At 40.4% G+C, this 16,413-nt stretch overlaps 1 protein-coding gene across 1 annotated transcript in view; it reads right to left on the reverse strand.

Annotated features, from left to right (window-relative positions):
* LOC140202257 (parkin coregulated gene protein-like) overlaps positions 1 to 16,413 on the reverse strand; it is a 253,430-nt gene that overhangs the window by 106,861 nt on the left and 130,156 nt on the right. The window contains exons 3-4 of the mRNA XM_072267134.1: positions 8,307 to 8,478; positions 2,738 to 2,887 (exon numbers count right to left, since the gene is read on the reverse strand). Coding sequence (XP_072123235.1) covers positions 2,738 to 2,887; positions 8,307 to 8,478 — 322 coding nt within the window. The remainder of the gene's footprint in view (positions 1 to 2,737; positions 2,888 to 8,306; positions 8,479 to 16,413) is intronic.

Genomic DNA, 16,413 nt, shown 5'->3' on the forward strand with positions numbered 1-16,413 from the left:
TGATACTAACTGCTATGCTATCATGCTGCCCCAGAATTAGACAGGCAATATCTGCTGACCTTAACTGTGATAGTCAGATCATCTGTTATGAATAAATCTAAAGTGATGGGAAGTATCATTGATAGGACTAACTTAGTCATTAATGTCACCCATCGTGGGTTTTGCCAATGATATCTAGCTCCAGGTGTCATCACAAAAATTATTCAAAGTACTGAATCAAAGAACCAGTCTTGGTCCAAGACATCTACTGTTCATTTCCCTCCATAGATGCTGCCTGATATACTGAGTTCCACTTGCATTTTGTGTGTGTTGCCCAAGATTTCCAGCATCTGCAGAATCTCTTGCCTCACTGAATTGCAAACATGAGATCAAGATAACTGCTCTTGACTTTAAAGCAACAATTGACCCAGTATTTTCTCAAACAAACCTAGTAAAAAAGGTCAGTGGGCAACAGGCGGTAAAATATTCCAATGATTTGAGTCACACCTACAGGAAGGGAGCAGGCTGCAGTTGTAGTTGGATAAACCAGACCCCAGGACCACGCAGCTGAATTTTCGTAGTGCACAGTTTATGGCCCATTTCCCAATGATCTTCAGTCACACACTAACACATCTTGGTAATGTATCACAGGTCCCTCATTGTCACTGGGTCCAAATTCTGGAACTGCCTAGCCAATACCTTTCTTTGAGAAACCTAACCAATGGATTGCAGCAGTTTATGAGGTGGCCCACACTACCTTTAGATAGGCAACTACAGATGGACAATAGATGTTTACCTTGATGACAACCCAAACCCAAAAAAAAAACATTTTGAAGAACAGTGTTGTTGTTCAGAATCAGAATCAGAAACAGGTTTATTATCACCGGCATGTGATGTGAGATTTGTTAACTTAGTAGCAGCAGTTCAATGCAATACATAATCTAGAAGAAAAATAAAATGATAATAATAATAAATAAATAAGTAAATCTTATTCAGTATACTTTATACAGTATACGTATATTGAATAGATTCAAAATCGTGCAAAAACCAGAAAAACCATATATTAAAAAAAAAGTGAGGTAGTGTCCAAAGGTTCAATGTCCATTTAAGAATCAGTTGGCAGACAGGAAGAAGCTGTTCCTGAATCACTGAGTGTGTGATGTCAGGCTACTGTACCTCCAATCTGATGGTAACAGTGAGAAAAGGTCATGCCCTGGTTGCTGGAGGTCCTTAATAATGGAAGCTGCCTTTCTGAGACACCGCTCTTTGAAGATGTCCTGGGTACTTTGTAGGCTAGTACCCAAGATGGAGTCGACTAAATTTACAACCCTCTGCAGCTTCTTTCGGTCCTGTGCAGTAGCCCCCCACCCCCATACCAGACAGTGACGCAGCCTGTCAGAAGGCTCTCCACGGTATATCTATAGAAGTTTTTGAGTGTATATGTTGACATACCAAATCTCTTCAAACTCCTAATGCAGAATAGCCGCTGTCTTGCCTTCTTTATAACTGCATCGATATCTTGGGGCCAGATTAGAGCCTCAGAGATCTTGACACCCAGGGACTTGAAACTGCTCACTCTCTCCACTTCTGATCCCTCTATGAGGATTGGTATGTGTTCCTTCATCTTACCCTTCCAGAAGTCCACAATCAGCTCTTTTGTCTTACTGACGTTGAGTGCCAGGTTGTTGCTGCGGCACCACTCCACTAGTTGGCATATCTCACTCCTGTACACCCTCTCGTCACCACCTGAGATTCTACCAACAATGGTTGTATCAACAGCAAATTTATAGATGGTATTTGAGCTATGCCTAGCCACACAGTCATGGGTGTATAGAGATTAGAGCAGTGGGCTAAGCACACATTCCTCGTTGATCAGCGAGGAGGAGATGTTATCACCAATCTGCACAGACTGTGGTCTTCCAGTTAGGAAGTCGAGGATCCAATTGCAGAGGGAGGTACAGAGACCCAGGTTCTGCAACTTCTCAAACAGGTTTGTGGGAATGATGGTATTAAATGCTGAGCTATATTTGATGAACAGCATCCTGGCATAGGTGTTTGTTACATGCAATGGCAGGAGTTTAGGAAGGTCTACAGTACATGACTAGTTATAATGTTGCAATGTCCAAGACCAAGATCACCTGACTGGGTGTTCTCCCAGAGCCAATGAAAACATACTTCATCAGTCACAAAAGTTCAAAAAGAAGAGGAGAATTGACAGTTTTAAAAATCCATTGATACTGAGAACATCATTGTTTATATCTTCTAGTATATTATCTGAGACAATCAGTACCAACTAAAAAGTAACTAAATGGAACTTCAAAGGAGTGAATATCTGAAAAAATGGTATCTGAGAAAAGCTATGTAAAAAGAATAATTTCATAGAACAACTTTCTTGCATCTCTTTCCTTCGTCACTGCAGCCTAATTACTCATATTTTCAGCTATGAACATATTAAGGCTTCATTATCTCAGTTGGTGATGATGGAATTGAGGACTGAAGGATGCTGGAGATGGCATGGACATTTACCCTGACCGCACATTGTTCCTACTGATGGGTTTGGCTAAAATTGGGGATTTTATTGATTAGCTGCACAGCACAGACAAGTCCACAGTAGATATTAGTGCTTCAAATAGATGTGAATATAACAGGTCCTTGACAGTAATGTTGAGAAAACATGCTTCACAGTTTCTGTCCTTGTCGTACCAAAAATATAAACAAAAGGAGAGGGAGCCAAGTGAGAGTTTGCCTCATTACTTACCATTCACATTCTTGAAAATGTTGAAGATGGGGAGTATTTGTCGATAATAAGGCACTAACGCCTCGCCCACCATGTCAGCTGATACAACCAGGTGCTGGAGGACTTTCAGCGTGATGCAAATGATTTGCTTATTCCGAGTGTTGAGCGCATCTGCAGGGACAGAAGCGAAGGCAGAGGAGAACGATGGGTCTTTGTGAAAAGGAAACTTTAATGGATAAATTTAATTAAATTATTCTCTGCTGGGGATTGCAAGTGGGCCTTTATTAGCAGAGCTTTGAAGAATTCCAAAGATGGATTGCACCACTGATGTTACAAAACACTGCCTTGTCCTGACTGTTATTTGTTCCCACAATTTGAGCTGACTCCTCACTAACCCCCAGAATACAGTTCATTTATTCATTTTGCAGGCTGCTCACTGCTCTGTCCAAATCACAGCATGTACCATAGGGCTAGTGGAACTGTGCTAATGTGCAATGTTCCACAACAACAGATACTTTCACTTCAAACAATTGGGCATCTATGTTTTGAGCTTATTACTAAGAAATCATTGAAGGCAGCTCAATGAATAAATTCTGGAAATCATAGTTTTTTTTGTACAAAGAGGCAAATGTTTGCAAATAATTTGGTAAGCTTCTATTAGTCACAAACAAAAGCATTAACATGCAAGCTTGTTCTCATATCTGTGTGGCAACACATGATTATTCCGTTTTGTAGTGATGACCTTTATGAAACATCTTCTGTTGCCTTTGTTTGACAATAATCTCACTTTTGTGCATAATAGACTAAATGAACTTTTGTTTTGGGAACAATTTGGTTGTGTTTAAAGGTAATTAAAATGTCTTTCTATAAGTAACACCTCCAGATCCAGACCTCCCCCTGCATTCCTTAGCTTGAGAACAGCTGACATAGAGACATTCTGATTAAGCTTTGAACAAATAGTTGATACATTGAACAATGCTGTCCTTTAAGACGTCAAAACACACCAACACCAATATAACAAAAGATACATTAAATTCTGAAACAATGAATGTGGCTACAAATTGTTACTTTACTGTATACATTTGAGAAATACTTCATTGATTGTTACTGGTACAATAGGTTACTGCCCTTTTCAACAATCTCAACAATGAAACCATGAATAAAATGTTACTTGTATCAAACTACTGGTTGGTGTTTTGAGGATAATATTTGTATTTTTCAGGACTCTTATACAGGTTTATGAAAGTAAAAGAAAATCGGAACCTTTGCATAACATTTTAGATAACAATGAATATAATTTTATGGATAAAAACACTGCAAAATTAGACTTGACAGAAACTACTGAGAGAAAATTAAAGATGAGGATATTTCTTTCCTGTTTGGACATTTTTTTCTTGATGTTGTTAATTTCAGCCTGCGGGGATGACTTAAAATAGACTGGAGTCTCATGAATTGAATGAAATTAGGGTTCTATATCATTTGGTCAAATTGGAATCTTAGCAATTGTAGGCACTGTTTTCCAGCAATGATGAAATCAGTCTGCAAACATCAAAGCTTCTTGAAGAAAGGTACAACATTTTATTGAACATGACGACCATAGGATTATATACTGGCGAGAGAGAACTGTCAGAAGTTTGAGAAATGAAATTGCCAAGTATAAAAGAACTCTGTTGGGCCAAAATAGAGGTTCTGCATATGGCTCAATTTGTAACTTATCTGAGAGCATTTGATACAATAACATTGCTTAACAATGAGAAAATATGTTACATTTCTTCAGAAAGACATTTATCATCATGCCTCACAAAGAAGAAATATTTTACAATATTTTTTACACCATGGATTCGTGTGAAGATTTTGATTGGCAAGTTATGAAATGTAATTGCTTCATGTACTGCAAAAATGTAAAATGAAAAGTATGGGAAAAAACTGACAAGAAAAGTAAATTAAATGTAACATTTTTGGTCACTAGATTGAGCTATGCGAACAAAATAGAAGTGAAATATTTTTTTAAAAATCGTTAACAAATATGCTTATTCAAAAATCTGGCATCTTCAATCCGGAAAATTTCAAATGACCAGGATCCATACTTGCAAGAAAATCTCAAACTTCTGCCAGCCTTCATGTGAAAAGTGCTTCCTGTTTTCATTTCTAAATTGAAGGTTATTCCTTTTTGCCCTGGGTTCTGTCAGCAACTGAAGGAGTTTCTATCTACCCCAGTACTTCATTTCCATTTTGATGAAATCATTCCTCACAAACTTCAAAACCTGAACTTAAGCAATCTTCATAATTTATTATTCCAAAATGCAGGTGTTAAGTGGTAGTATCGCTGTGGTGTGTGTAACCAATAGATTTATTATTAATATTTATGGTACAGGTTACTGGTAACCTTGCAGATATTTCTAGTGAATCAAAAACTCACTTACCAAAAGGTTATGAAGGCAGAATTGTTTCACAGTTAAAATGTACCTAGTCAGGCAATTGAAGAGCAGTCGTTTGCAAGCCATAGACTAAGAGTTGAGGATTTAAAATGAGTGAATTAAAAATCTCTACTTTTGGCGAGAAGACCTTTCCCATGCTGCAAATTTCTGTGCTTTGTCACAGTTTAAGAGAAATTGTTTTACATCAGCTCCAGATCTGGAGGTTGAAACATTGAATAGCCTGAGATCCAGAAGATACTACAAGGTTGCCTATCCAGTGCCATGAGAGGATTCCTGGTACCAGGTCAGGACAGTGATGCCCCCTTCAAGATGGGCACCAAGTCAACTCACCACAGCTTCTCAGGCAAAAAGTCACCCATTCATCACTTTGGCAACAATCTGGAGCCAGCCAATTTAGGGAAGGTCTAGATAACTGTCCAGACTCAATGGAAAGGGAGCAGCTACATTCTTGGCAGGAAATGTTGCAACATCATGCTAGTACCTTAAAACCTACCAATAAGATAGCAAACCAGGAAAGCCAGTGGTATGGCAAAGTTCAGACCACAATGTTATCATTTCCAGTTTTTGGTATTAATTGATTTTATTGCTGTTGTAAATGATTAATAATAGAGTGTGGGAGAAAGATTAATTCTGATTTGCTTAAGTCTTCATAATGATTTCTCTTCACCAGTATGAGAATCAATCTCTCAATCTCCCTCCCTCTCTCTCTCTCTCTCTCTGTCTCTATTATGTGTGCAAAATCAACAGCTTGCATTTACATTGCAATTTTAACATGATACAATAATCTATGAACGTTATCTAAATTTGACATTGAGCCACATCGTTTGATACTAAGATAATATAGAAAGACTTGTTCATTTTAAGACCAAAGAAGCTATCTGGTTTCTGGTTTTCTGTAGAAGTCATGCAAATATAGAACATAGAAGAAACATAGAAAACATACACAATAGAGGCCCTTCAGCCCACAATGCTGTGCCGAACATGCACTTACTTTAGAAATTACCTAGGGTTACCCATTGCCCTCTATTTTTCTAAGCTCCATGTACCTATCCAAGAGTCTCTTAAAAGCCCCTATTGTATCTGCCTCCACCACCATCACTGGCAGCCCATTCCACGCACTCACCACTCTCTGCATAAAAAATTTACCCCTGACATCTCCTCTGTACCTGCTTCCAAGCACCTTAAAACTGTGCCCTCTCGTGCTAGCCATTTCAGCCCTGGGAAAAAGTCTCTGACTATCCACACAATCAATGTCTCTGATCATCTTATACACCTCTATCAGGTCACCACTCATCCTCCGTCGCTCCAAGGAGAAAAAGCCAAGTTCACTCAAAGATCCCTTTAAATCAAAGTAAATTCCTCTCATCATCCTTTCCTTGTGCAAAATTAAATTAACAGCAGTGTGCCTGTGTTTTCTCGACATCAAATGGTTTCTCTATTCATGCTATGTCCAGTCCACCTTTCTTGACATAAATTGGAGCCCAAAGGAACCATAAATGGCCTTCATGAATTAAGATCATGCTAAACACCTTGGTACTTTAATTGCTGAATTTACAAGATCTGGCTTGGTAGTCCAAAAACTGCCGAGTCCACAGTGCCAAAACTAATAAGTAGTGTATTCTCCTGTGTTTAGCCACTAACATACTCAGTTATTGTGTGAAAATAGAAGCAGAAAATGCTAGGGAAAAAAAACACAGCATTGGTGGAAAGCATAAAAAAAAGTTTATGTTTTAGTATGAAGAGTTTGCATCAGATAGATTTCTGACAGCTGCTGGTTTTTGATTTTGGGTGCCTCAGTAGTGACAATGCTGGCAGCAATTGATTAGGAACCTTTCTTGGTGAGATGTTCCAACAGATGCTGCACCGGTGCCACTGATCTTTGCACAATGTTGGATGTGATTTGCCCAAAAGAAAGATGTATTTGCTGCTACGATCAGGCCCCCAGATTCTATTCAATACAAATCTCAATTTGTTCTAATTTTGCTGACTACCCATAATAAAAACAACACTGTGCATTTAACAAGCAGTCAGAAGGCCATCATGACAGTCTGTGGGTGAGAGTTCAGGTTTCAGTATTGAGCTGCTTATGGCCCATGCTGCTCGACATAACTGGCACAGTGGTGTGGCCTCAAGGTCACTGGGTTTTGCACATCCACAACAGCACAGTGGGGCTAGCTTCGGGCAATGAAGGGGGTGGTTTACCATAGTGCCGATGAATCACTGTCACTGACTCCATCACCATAGTAGATAATCTTCCCTCATTCATTCTACTGAAATCTTTTATAATTGTGCAACTTTAAAAGTTTGTTTTCTTTCCTTTTTCTGGTCCAGCGGAAAGTGTCCTCTGATCAGGCACTTTTTCAAAGCTAAGTAAAGTAGATGTGCTCGGGCACCAGCAGGAAGAGAGCAATAACAATGGGTTGTTTACAGTGTCTAAACTCTTGGGCATCACTTGCAATGTTTGTAAAGTGGCTGTAGAAGGATTCTGAAAAGCGGGATATCATGTGGGCAAGTTGCTTCACATATTGAAGGACATGGGATGGAGAGCTTCTCTGTGGGGTCAGAATAGCCCCATTTCTTCTTACATGAAATATCATCATGTGCCGTGTCATATGATGTGGGCGATCATGGTCTATCCATGACCACGATTGTCCTTGGCAAGTCTTTACACAGAAGTGGTTTGACATTGCCTTCTTCTGGGTAGTGTCTTTACAAGATGGGTGACCCCAGCCATTAGCAATACTCTTCAGAGACTGTGGTCGCAAAACCAAGACTTGTGATCTGCACCAGCTGCACCTACGACCATCCACCACCTGCTCCCATGGCTTCACGTGACCCTGGTCGGGAGGGGGGTGGGTAAGCATGTGCTACACCTTGCCCAATGGTTACCTGCAGGCCAGCTGAGGGAAGGAACACCTTACACCTCCTTTGGTAGAGACATATCTCCACCCTGCCACCCAAGCATGAAACATACTACTGAAAAAAAACCCAGCTAAACATCTTCCATGGCAGCACTGATTAACCCCCACTCCCACCACCACCAGTACAATTGTTAGCTTTTGCCTTAGCTGTGCATGAAACCCAGAGTCCCAGGAGAAAAGCACCATGACTTTCATAAGAGGGAACAGGAAATACTAAATTCAAATTCTTACTTTTTATTGGGATGATAAGTTGAGGAATAACAGGAAGAATCTTCATGCCTCCATGTTCCAGCATGTCATGTATCCCCTGGCGTGCAAAGAAGTCATATGGGTGCATGGTATCACAGAGACCATCAAAAAAAAGAGGTAGATAATAGTGGTAATCTAATTTCTCAATCTCCACCTGCAAGAAAATAATGACATCTTAGAAACATTTCCTTACTATAGTACAAATACACTTAAGACCTATTATTCCACAACCAGTTCTTCAGTGACATTTAGCATAACATATATCTCCTTCTACCTATTTTAGTGATAGGATGATTTTATTTTCAATGGGAGTTGAAACCATTTACTTTAAGTGCAATCCCTCAATTTACTGCTGGCAAGATGCCAACCTATAACCCAACATCAGCAAAGAGTATTTACTGACACTTCCTTAATAGCATTCAACACACAGAATATTGCTTCGCAACATAGTGCAAGGACAAGTAGAGACCATTCTGTCCTTGGGCTATTTAATTAGATCATGGTCCATTTATACTTCAACTCCATTCCTCTGAACTTACAACCTATACCATAAATACCAAATATTGAAATTGCTGGTTATCCCTCGCTGTTTTATGTGAATATACATTTTCAAGTTTTATTCCTAAAAGGCTTAGTTTTAACACTTCCATTTTGGTTGAGAATGGGAATGAGATGGATAATAAATCTTGATGGAATGGCGGAGCAGACTCGATCGGCCAATTGACCCAATTTTGTTCTTATGTCTTATGGTCTTTATTCTGGACCATCCACAAGAGATAAAGTTCCTTCCCCACCAAATCCTCTTGTATTGCAAACTCCTCAAAATCATCTCTAAATTTTCTATGATGGAAATACAAAGTTTATGGAATATTTCTTCAGTATTTAACTACTTCAGCTACTGATTGATCTCCCTCCACTATATTCTTTGAAGTATGAAGGATAAAACTGTACAGTCTTATCAAATGGGGCTCTTCACAAATAAAGAATAACTTACACTGCTTACTAATTCCGCCCTTTTGAGGCGAAGATTGACATTCAATTAGCCATTGTGATTTCCTGTACTGTTCCTTATTGTTTGTCAGCTTTACAGGATTGTGAACCTCAGCACCCAAATTCCTGCACTCTTTCATAACTCCGAAGCTTGTCAAGTGAAAGTGGACGACGTCACACCAAACACAGTTTTGTTGACGCACTTAATCTGCCAAACTTGCATTCAGGATGGCACTGCGAACCTGGAGAGCATTCACTGGGAGCACGCAGAGGTAAAGGAGCTCATCCCCTCTCAAACTACCAGTCTGCTCACCTCACCCTTTCAATCCAGTATTGGGCAGCACTTGCATGGCCCACACTAGCCTCATCAGCCACCTCCAAACCAAAGATCTAAAGAGGGAACAGATTCAGGATCCCCTAGGGACAACCAAAAAAGATGAAGAAGGAAAAAGAAGTGTATTTCATTATTTCACCACCATCTGCCTTTAATCTTCTTTACATTTCCTTTTAAATTTCTCTTCCAGCTTTTAAAATTATTGTCCATTTTTTTCTTTTACTTTCTCGAGATTAGCTTGTGATTTTTTTTTAGCTTTCTATCTATGGGATTTTACTTTTTCTTATACTTGTGTTTTCAGCTTGATTTTGGTCCAGAAATTCAATGCTACTTTTTCTTTAGCACTTTTGGATTTAATCACTGTATAAAATGGATTGTAATAGCATTCATCCTTGTCCAATCCCCAACAACAATATAGGGACAGTAGTATGGGGGGTGGGGAGTCCCCTCATCACCTGGACTGGCACTGTGTTCGGATGGCTGCAAGAGCATGATTGCAGTGAATCTCCACTATTTCCTGTGTGAAGCTGATCCACCAACAGTAAACCAATGTATCAAATTAACAAAGGCACTGAAGAAAACTCTTGACTTGCCTCCACATATGTAGTGCCAAAGACACAACAGAACATTCCATTCCATCCAGTAGAAAGCAATGGGGCCTTCAATAACCAACATTAGTTTCCATTGCAATTGGTCTTTGAGAAAAAAAGAAACGTTGTGTCTTTTTCCAGATATACAACAGCAAGTTATAACATACATTTTCCCAGCACATCACCACTCTCTGGAGGTCTGTGGAAACCTGCAACTTCTACTGTTACTAATTTCGAGATATATTCTTTCCACTTATTCACACTTAACTGTTCCTCTCTCATTCCAACATTGTAATTTTATCTTTCATGGTTATTACCAAACTTTCTTGTCCAAAAATCCAATTTTTTCCAAAGATACTTTAGGCTGGAGTACTAAGCTCTCAATTGTGTCCAGCTTGTGGCCAGGTCTTACCCTTTAAGCTACATTTATGCTTCTAACAAAGTTTTGATTTGTGATTCTTGTACAACATGCATTCATCTGTGATATATTGTACGTCATCGTGGATTCATGTTTAATGCTGAATATTGATTATCAGTTGAATTTCATTTTCTCCCTTTTTGGCACTTTTTAATCACTGCATATCTTATTTTAAAAAGATCAATGTCAGTTTTTGTATTTTTCACTAACTTAAAAGTGCTGCATAAGTTTATTCCTTTGCCTCACATCTAATATTTTTTTCCAATTTTACTGCCTTGTTCATTCATCACAATGTTAAAGGAACTATGCAACATGCAAACTCGAACAACAGCACCTCATATTCTCCCTGAGTGTGCTACAGCCCAATGAAACGAACATCGAATTTTCCAATTTTAGACACGCCCCCTTCTCTTCTTGATCCACTCAGATCTTCTCACACATCCACTTTTTCTAACTCCCTCCCCCCTTAGTCTAGGTTCCTCAGATTTTCCCCTCCCCCTACCTGGTCCGCCTGTCATCCACACACCACTCATTCAATCCCCTCTCCCCTGACTGTTTCCCTTTCCCCAGCACCTCTCCCCATATCTAGTTCCATTTACCACTTTCCTTTTCTGTCAAATTCCATAACCTGCAGCCTTTTGCACTCCCAGCTTCTGTTGCAACCTCCACCCCACCCTCCCCTATTTACCAACTCCTCCTCACCTAGATCTGCCTATTGCTCCTGACTCAGCCCTCCCTTGCACTCTTTATACTGACTACCTCCCCTTTACACTCTCAGTCCTAGTGCAGGCCCTCGATCTGAAATAGCAGTGAAAGGATTCCTCAAGAAGCTGATGAAAAATATTTAAGATGATTCAGGTCTGTTTCTGGCGATGATGTTAAGAGTGGGATATCCGAAAGTTTCATGGTTGTTGTAAGAATAAAGAAGTTGATTCGTACCCATTCACACTGGACTATTTGACTGGGAAACATCACTAGATTATGGAGAGGGAAGATGAAGGAGTAACTTGAAGACAAGGACAAAAAAGCTTTTGAAAGAATGTAATGAAGAGGTTGTTAAGTGGAGAGGTGAGGCCTTAAGGCCACAATTATCTTGAGTAAACCTTTGTCAGCAAAGGGATTACAGAAACAGAAATTCCTGCACCTCCTCCTTTGCATGAGTATGTTCTGATCAAGTGCGTGCTTCATTTTGCAACAAGGAATTTTTTTTTGGTGTTGGCACTTACTGATTGACCATCCATAAAGAAAAGAAAAGATGTGCAGAGCGTACAGGGATATTGAAATGATCATTCTAAATCAGCTGAAGTTCACAGGAAATAAAAAATTAAAAACTATTGATACTGGAAATCTGAAACAAGACAGGACTCAACAGGTCAGGCTTTCCACAGATGCTGCCCGAAATAGCGACTGTTTCCACCATTAACTGAAGTTTAAAGGAGCATTAGCATTATTAAATTGGAAAGAAACAGGAACATTGGAGTTACTATTTATCTTGGATTGTCTTGAAATCTCTCAGGAACCTCTAACCAACTGGGCAAATAAACAACTCATAGGAGTGCTTTATTCTCCTTTTACACTCTAGTGATACACAGTGAGCTACTAATGATGACTCTGCTGAAACAAAACAATGCATGTCAGAGAGTATAAAGCATTGTGGCATGCAATGGTGGCCATCTTTATCAAATAATCAAGAGAACAATGGCACAAAATTGGCAAAGGGAAGGTCAGAGGGTATGTGATAAATATTCACAGACTGTACGTTAGGGTGAGGTCAGAGTAAAGAAGGGTGTAGTGTTACAGAGCTGAGAAGAAGTAGCTTTTGTGATAGAGAGAAAATGGATTTTATAACCTCCTCTTGGAAGTTAAACAAGATAGTGTTTGAACTACCCTCGAGTGGCTAGCTGGTGAGAGAAAGGGTAGAATTTATGTCACAGGTACACATTACAGTATGTCGCAGGGGCTGAAGATAATGATTTCAGCCAGAGTTTAGCAGAAGGAAATAACAATTAAACCAAGATTGCATACTGAATGGTGACAATGAAGTGAACATTGACAGTTGGACGTAAACATTTCGCCATGTCTGCAGATATCACCAAAGGGCAATATGTGGACCACAATGTGGAAGCAGACAGGAATAAATTCTCAAGATAACTGTACCTAGACCCGGTTCAAAATGTGGATCAATGGAGCACTCGTGCACATGCACACACACAGAGGAGAAAGATAGACACACACACACAGAGTAGGGATATCATACCTAATCTCACCACATTGGTACATTTGGACTCCATATTAGTTCTGAAACTAAACCACTAAAACATTTAAATAATAACTTGAGCAGCCCATTTCTCCAAAATGCATTAGTGTTCATTCTCTTGTCACTGACATTGCCAAAATGGTTCACAGTAACATAATTTTTGTTAATTGAGAAATTGTGCCTTGAAGTTTATGTTGTAGGAAGCATTTTTTCATCCTTTTTCAACTGAAAATCAAATTTACCTAGAGTGAAACATGAAAGTAGATTTGCATAAGTGTACATAGTTGAATAGGCCTTTCAGAGAGTTATTCGTTTTGCATCCCGATGAGATTTCAGTGCCATTCATGCACACTCTAACCTTATTTCCCCTACAACATTTCATTTGAAGGCTTAAGGGAGAACTAAGACTATCTGTATGAAGAAATAGCCATTATTGGGCATTCCCGGGGTAATCAGCCTTCAATAGCGCACTCCCCCATGAGATGGAGATTTTGGAAAGCAAATTGTTTAGTACTTCACATCTTTTATCACTAAGCTCATCATGCACTCTTCTGAGCGCTAGTATCTCCACTTTTGACATTCTTAACACTCCACCCCTTCCACATTCCCCTACACTGACCTTCTCAAACCTCCTGAATCCCATGGTCACTCACCACATCTCATGCTGTCCACACTCAAGAACACGGAGCAGGAGATCACAGAGTAAGTTGGAGGCAGTTCCTTGCCAGTTTTAAAAAGTGAGTGGGGTCCACCCAGACTAGAATGAGGAACAGGAGATAGCTCAGCAAGGGTCAATAAAAATAAGTGAGTTGTAAGCAGAGCGGCCATTGTGGGAGCATCCATTGTTGGAGTGGGCCAGTGTTAGGAGTGGTCAGACTTTGGCTCAACAGGTGCAGGCTGGAACTTAAGTTTGAGAAGTTAGAGGCAGAGCAAGTGTAGGCAGGATGGTAGTTCAGGCAGTAGAATGCTCCTTCTGTGCCATGTGGGATTTCAGGGCAGCTAACAATCTCCCTGGATGAGTACTGAGCTCCTGAATGACAAAGTCAAGGAACCAGAGCTGGAGCTGGATGTACTCAGAACCATCTAGGAGGCTGAAAACCTCATAGGTGAGACTTTTACTGAGCTGGTCACACACAGTGTGCAAGCTTCAGGCAGTAGGTGGGTGACCACCAGGAGAAGTAAGAGGAGTTAGCAATTTGTACAGGGTTCGCTTTTGGCCATTCCTCTCTGCAACAGGAGAGAAGAATCCCTTTGGATACTGCTGGGAGAGATGACCCATCAGGGCACAGCAGCAGCAGCCATGAAAGTGGCACTGTGGCCGGCTCTGAGGCTCAGCAGGGATGGGTAAAGTCAGACAGAGTGGTGGTGATCGGAGAATCAATTGTTAGTGGCATGGACAGGAAATACTGTGGCGGCAAAGTAGGAGAAGCTAGGATGGCATGTTGCCTCCCAGATGCTAGGATTCAGCATGTCTCAGAGTGGCTGCAGAAAATTCTCAAGAGGAAAGGTGAGCAGCCAGAGGTCGTGTTGCACATTGGCACCAATTTCGTGGGTAGAAAGTAGGAAGAGGTCCCATGCAGTGAGTATAGGGAGTTAGGGAAAAGGCTGAAGAACAGGACCTCCAAGGTAGTAATCTGGATTACTCCCAGTACCATGAGCTAGTCAGGGCAGGGTTAGGATGATAGTGCAGGTGAATGAGTGGCTGAGGAACTGGTGCAGGGGGCAGGGTTTCGGATTTCTGGATCATTGTGATCTCTTCTGGGGAAGGTAAGACCGTACGAAAAGGATGGGTTGTACCTGAACCTGGGGGGGACAAATAACCTTGTGAGCAGGTTTGCGGGGGCTGTTGAACAGCATTTAAACTAATTTGGCAGGGGAATGGGAACCGGAGTGATGAGCTGAGGATGGGGCAATTGGTATACAAGTTGATACAGTGTGTAGTGAGACTATGGGGAAGGACAGGCAGATGACAGGGCAAAATTCAGTCAGTGGGATAAGTGGAAGTGTAACATGGGGCAAAACTGAAAAGGATGATGAATACTGGACTGAAGGTGTTACATTTGAATGCATGCAGTATATGGAATAAGTCTATGATCTTGTAGCACAGTCAGAGATCGGCAGGTATGACGTTGGGGCCATCACTGAGTCGTGGCTAAAAGAAGATAATAGTTGGGAACTTAACATTCAAGGATACACCTTGTAGCGAAAGAACAGACAGGTAGGCAGAGGGGGTGAGATGACTCTGTTGGTAAAAATGAAATCAACTCCTCAGAAAGAAGTGACCTAGGATCAGAAGAAGCTTTTTAAGGCATGGGTCAGACCACACAGAGTACTGTGAGCAGTTTTGGACCCCTTATTTAAGAAAATGTGTGCTGGCATTGGAGAAGGACAAGAGGAGGTTCACGCGAATGATTCCACGAGTAAAGAGTTAACATATGATATAACATTTGGTCTGGACTCAGTGGAGTTCAGAAGAATGAGAGGGGATCTCAATGAAACTTATTGAATATTGAAAGGCCTAGAAAGAGTGGATGTGGAGATGATGTTTCCTATAGTGAGTGAGTCTAGGACCAGAGGGCACAGTGTCAGAAAAGAGGGACGTTCATTTATAACAGAGATGAGGAGGAATTTCTTTAGCCAAAGAGTGGTGAATCTGTGGAATTGATTGCCACTGGTGACTGTGAGGCCAAGTGAATGAGTATATTAAAAGAGGAGGTTGAAAGGCTCTTGGTTAGTCAGATCATCAGGCATTACGGTGAGAAGGCAGGAGAGTGGGATTGAGAGTGATAATAAATCAGCTATAATGGAATGGTGGAACAGACTCAAAGGGCCAAGTGGCCTAATTCTGCTCCTACAGTGTGTCTTATGATCTTGTGGTCTTATTTCCTTCAGGTTCCCTCCAACTACCGAACACAGGCCTGTTCAGTCTGGTTGATCTTGACCACTCTCTTGCCCCAACCCAAGGTTCAGTTTCAGTTTACAGCCTACCTGTTCTTCTGAACCTTTAAATATGGCATTGGTTCCAGATGGCAAATCCATCCAGGCCATGTTCTCTTCTCGCTGCTGCAGTTAGGTAAAGAAGCCTTAGGTATCCTACCTCCAAGTTCAGGAACAGTTATTACCATCAGTCTCCTAAACCAGTGTGGATAACTTCACTCACCTCAACTTTGAACTGATTCCACAATCTATGGACTCACTTTCTACAACTCATGTTCTCAGTGTTAGTTACAGTATTTATTTATTTGTTTGTTTATTTTTAATTAGCATTGTTTGCCTTATTTTGCATATTGATTATTTGTCACTCTTTGTGTGTAGTTTTTCACTGATTCTATTGTATTTCTCTATCCTACTCTGAATGCCTGCAAGGAAATAATATATGGTGACATAGAAGTGTTTCAATAATAAACTTACTTTGAACTTGAACTTGAATTTTTACTCCTGAAGATACTGTATGAAACACCCATTCAACATCAGGTGGAATGTCCACTTAGAAGCACTAG

The sequence above is a fragment of the Mobula birostris genome, chromosome 8 (genome assembly GCF_030028105.1).
Source record: "Mobula birostris isolate sMobBir1 chromosome 8, sMobBir1.hap1, whole genome shotgun sequence".
In the NCBI taxonomy this organism is placed as follows: Eukaryota; Metazoa; Chordata; class Chondrichthyes; order Myliobatiformes; family Myliobatidae; genus Mobula; species Mobula birostris.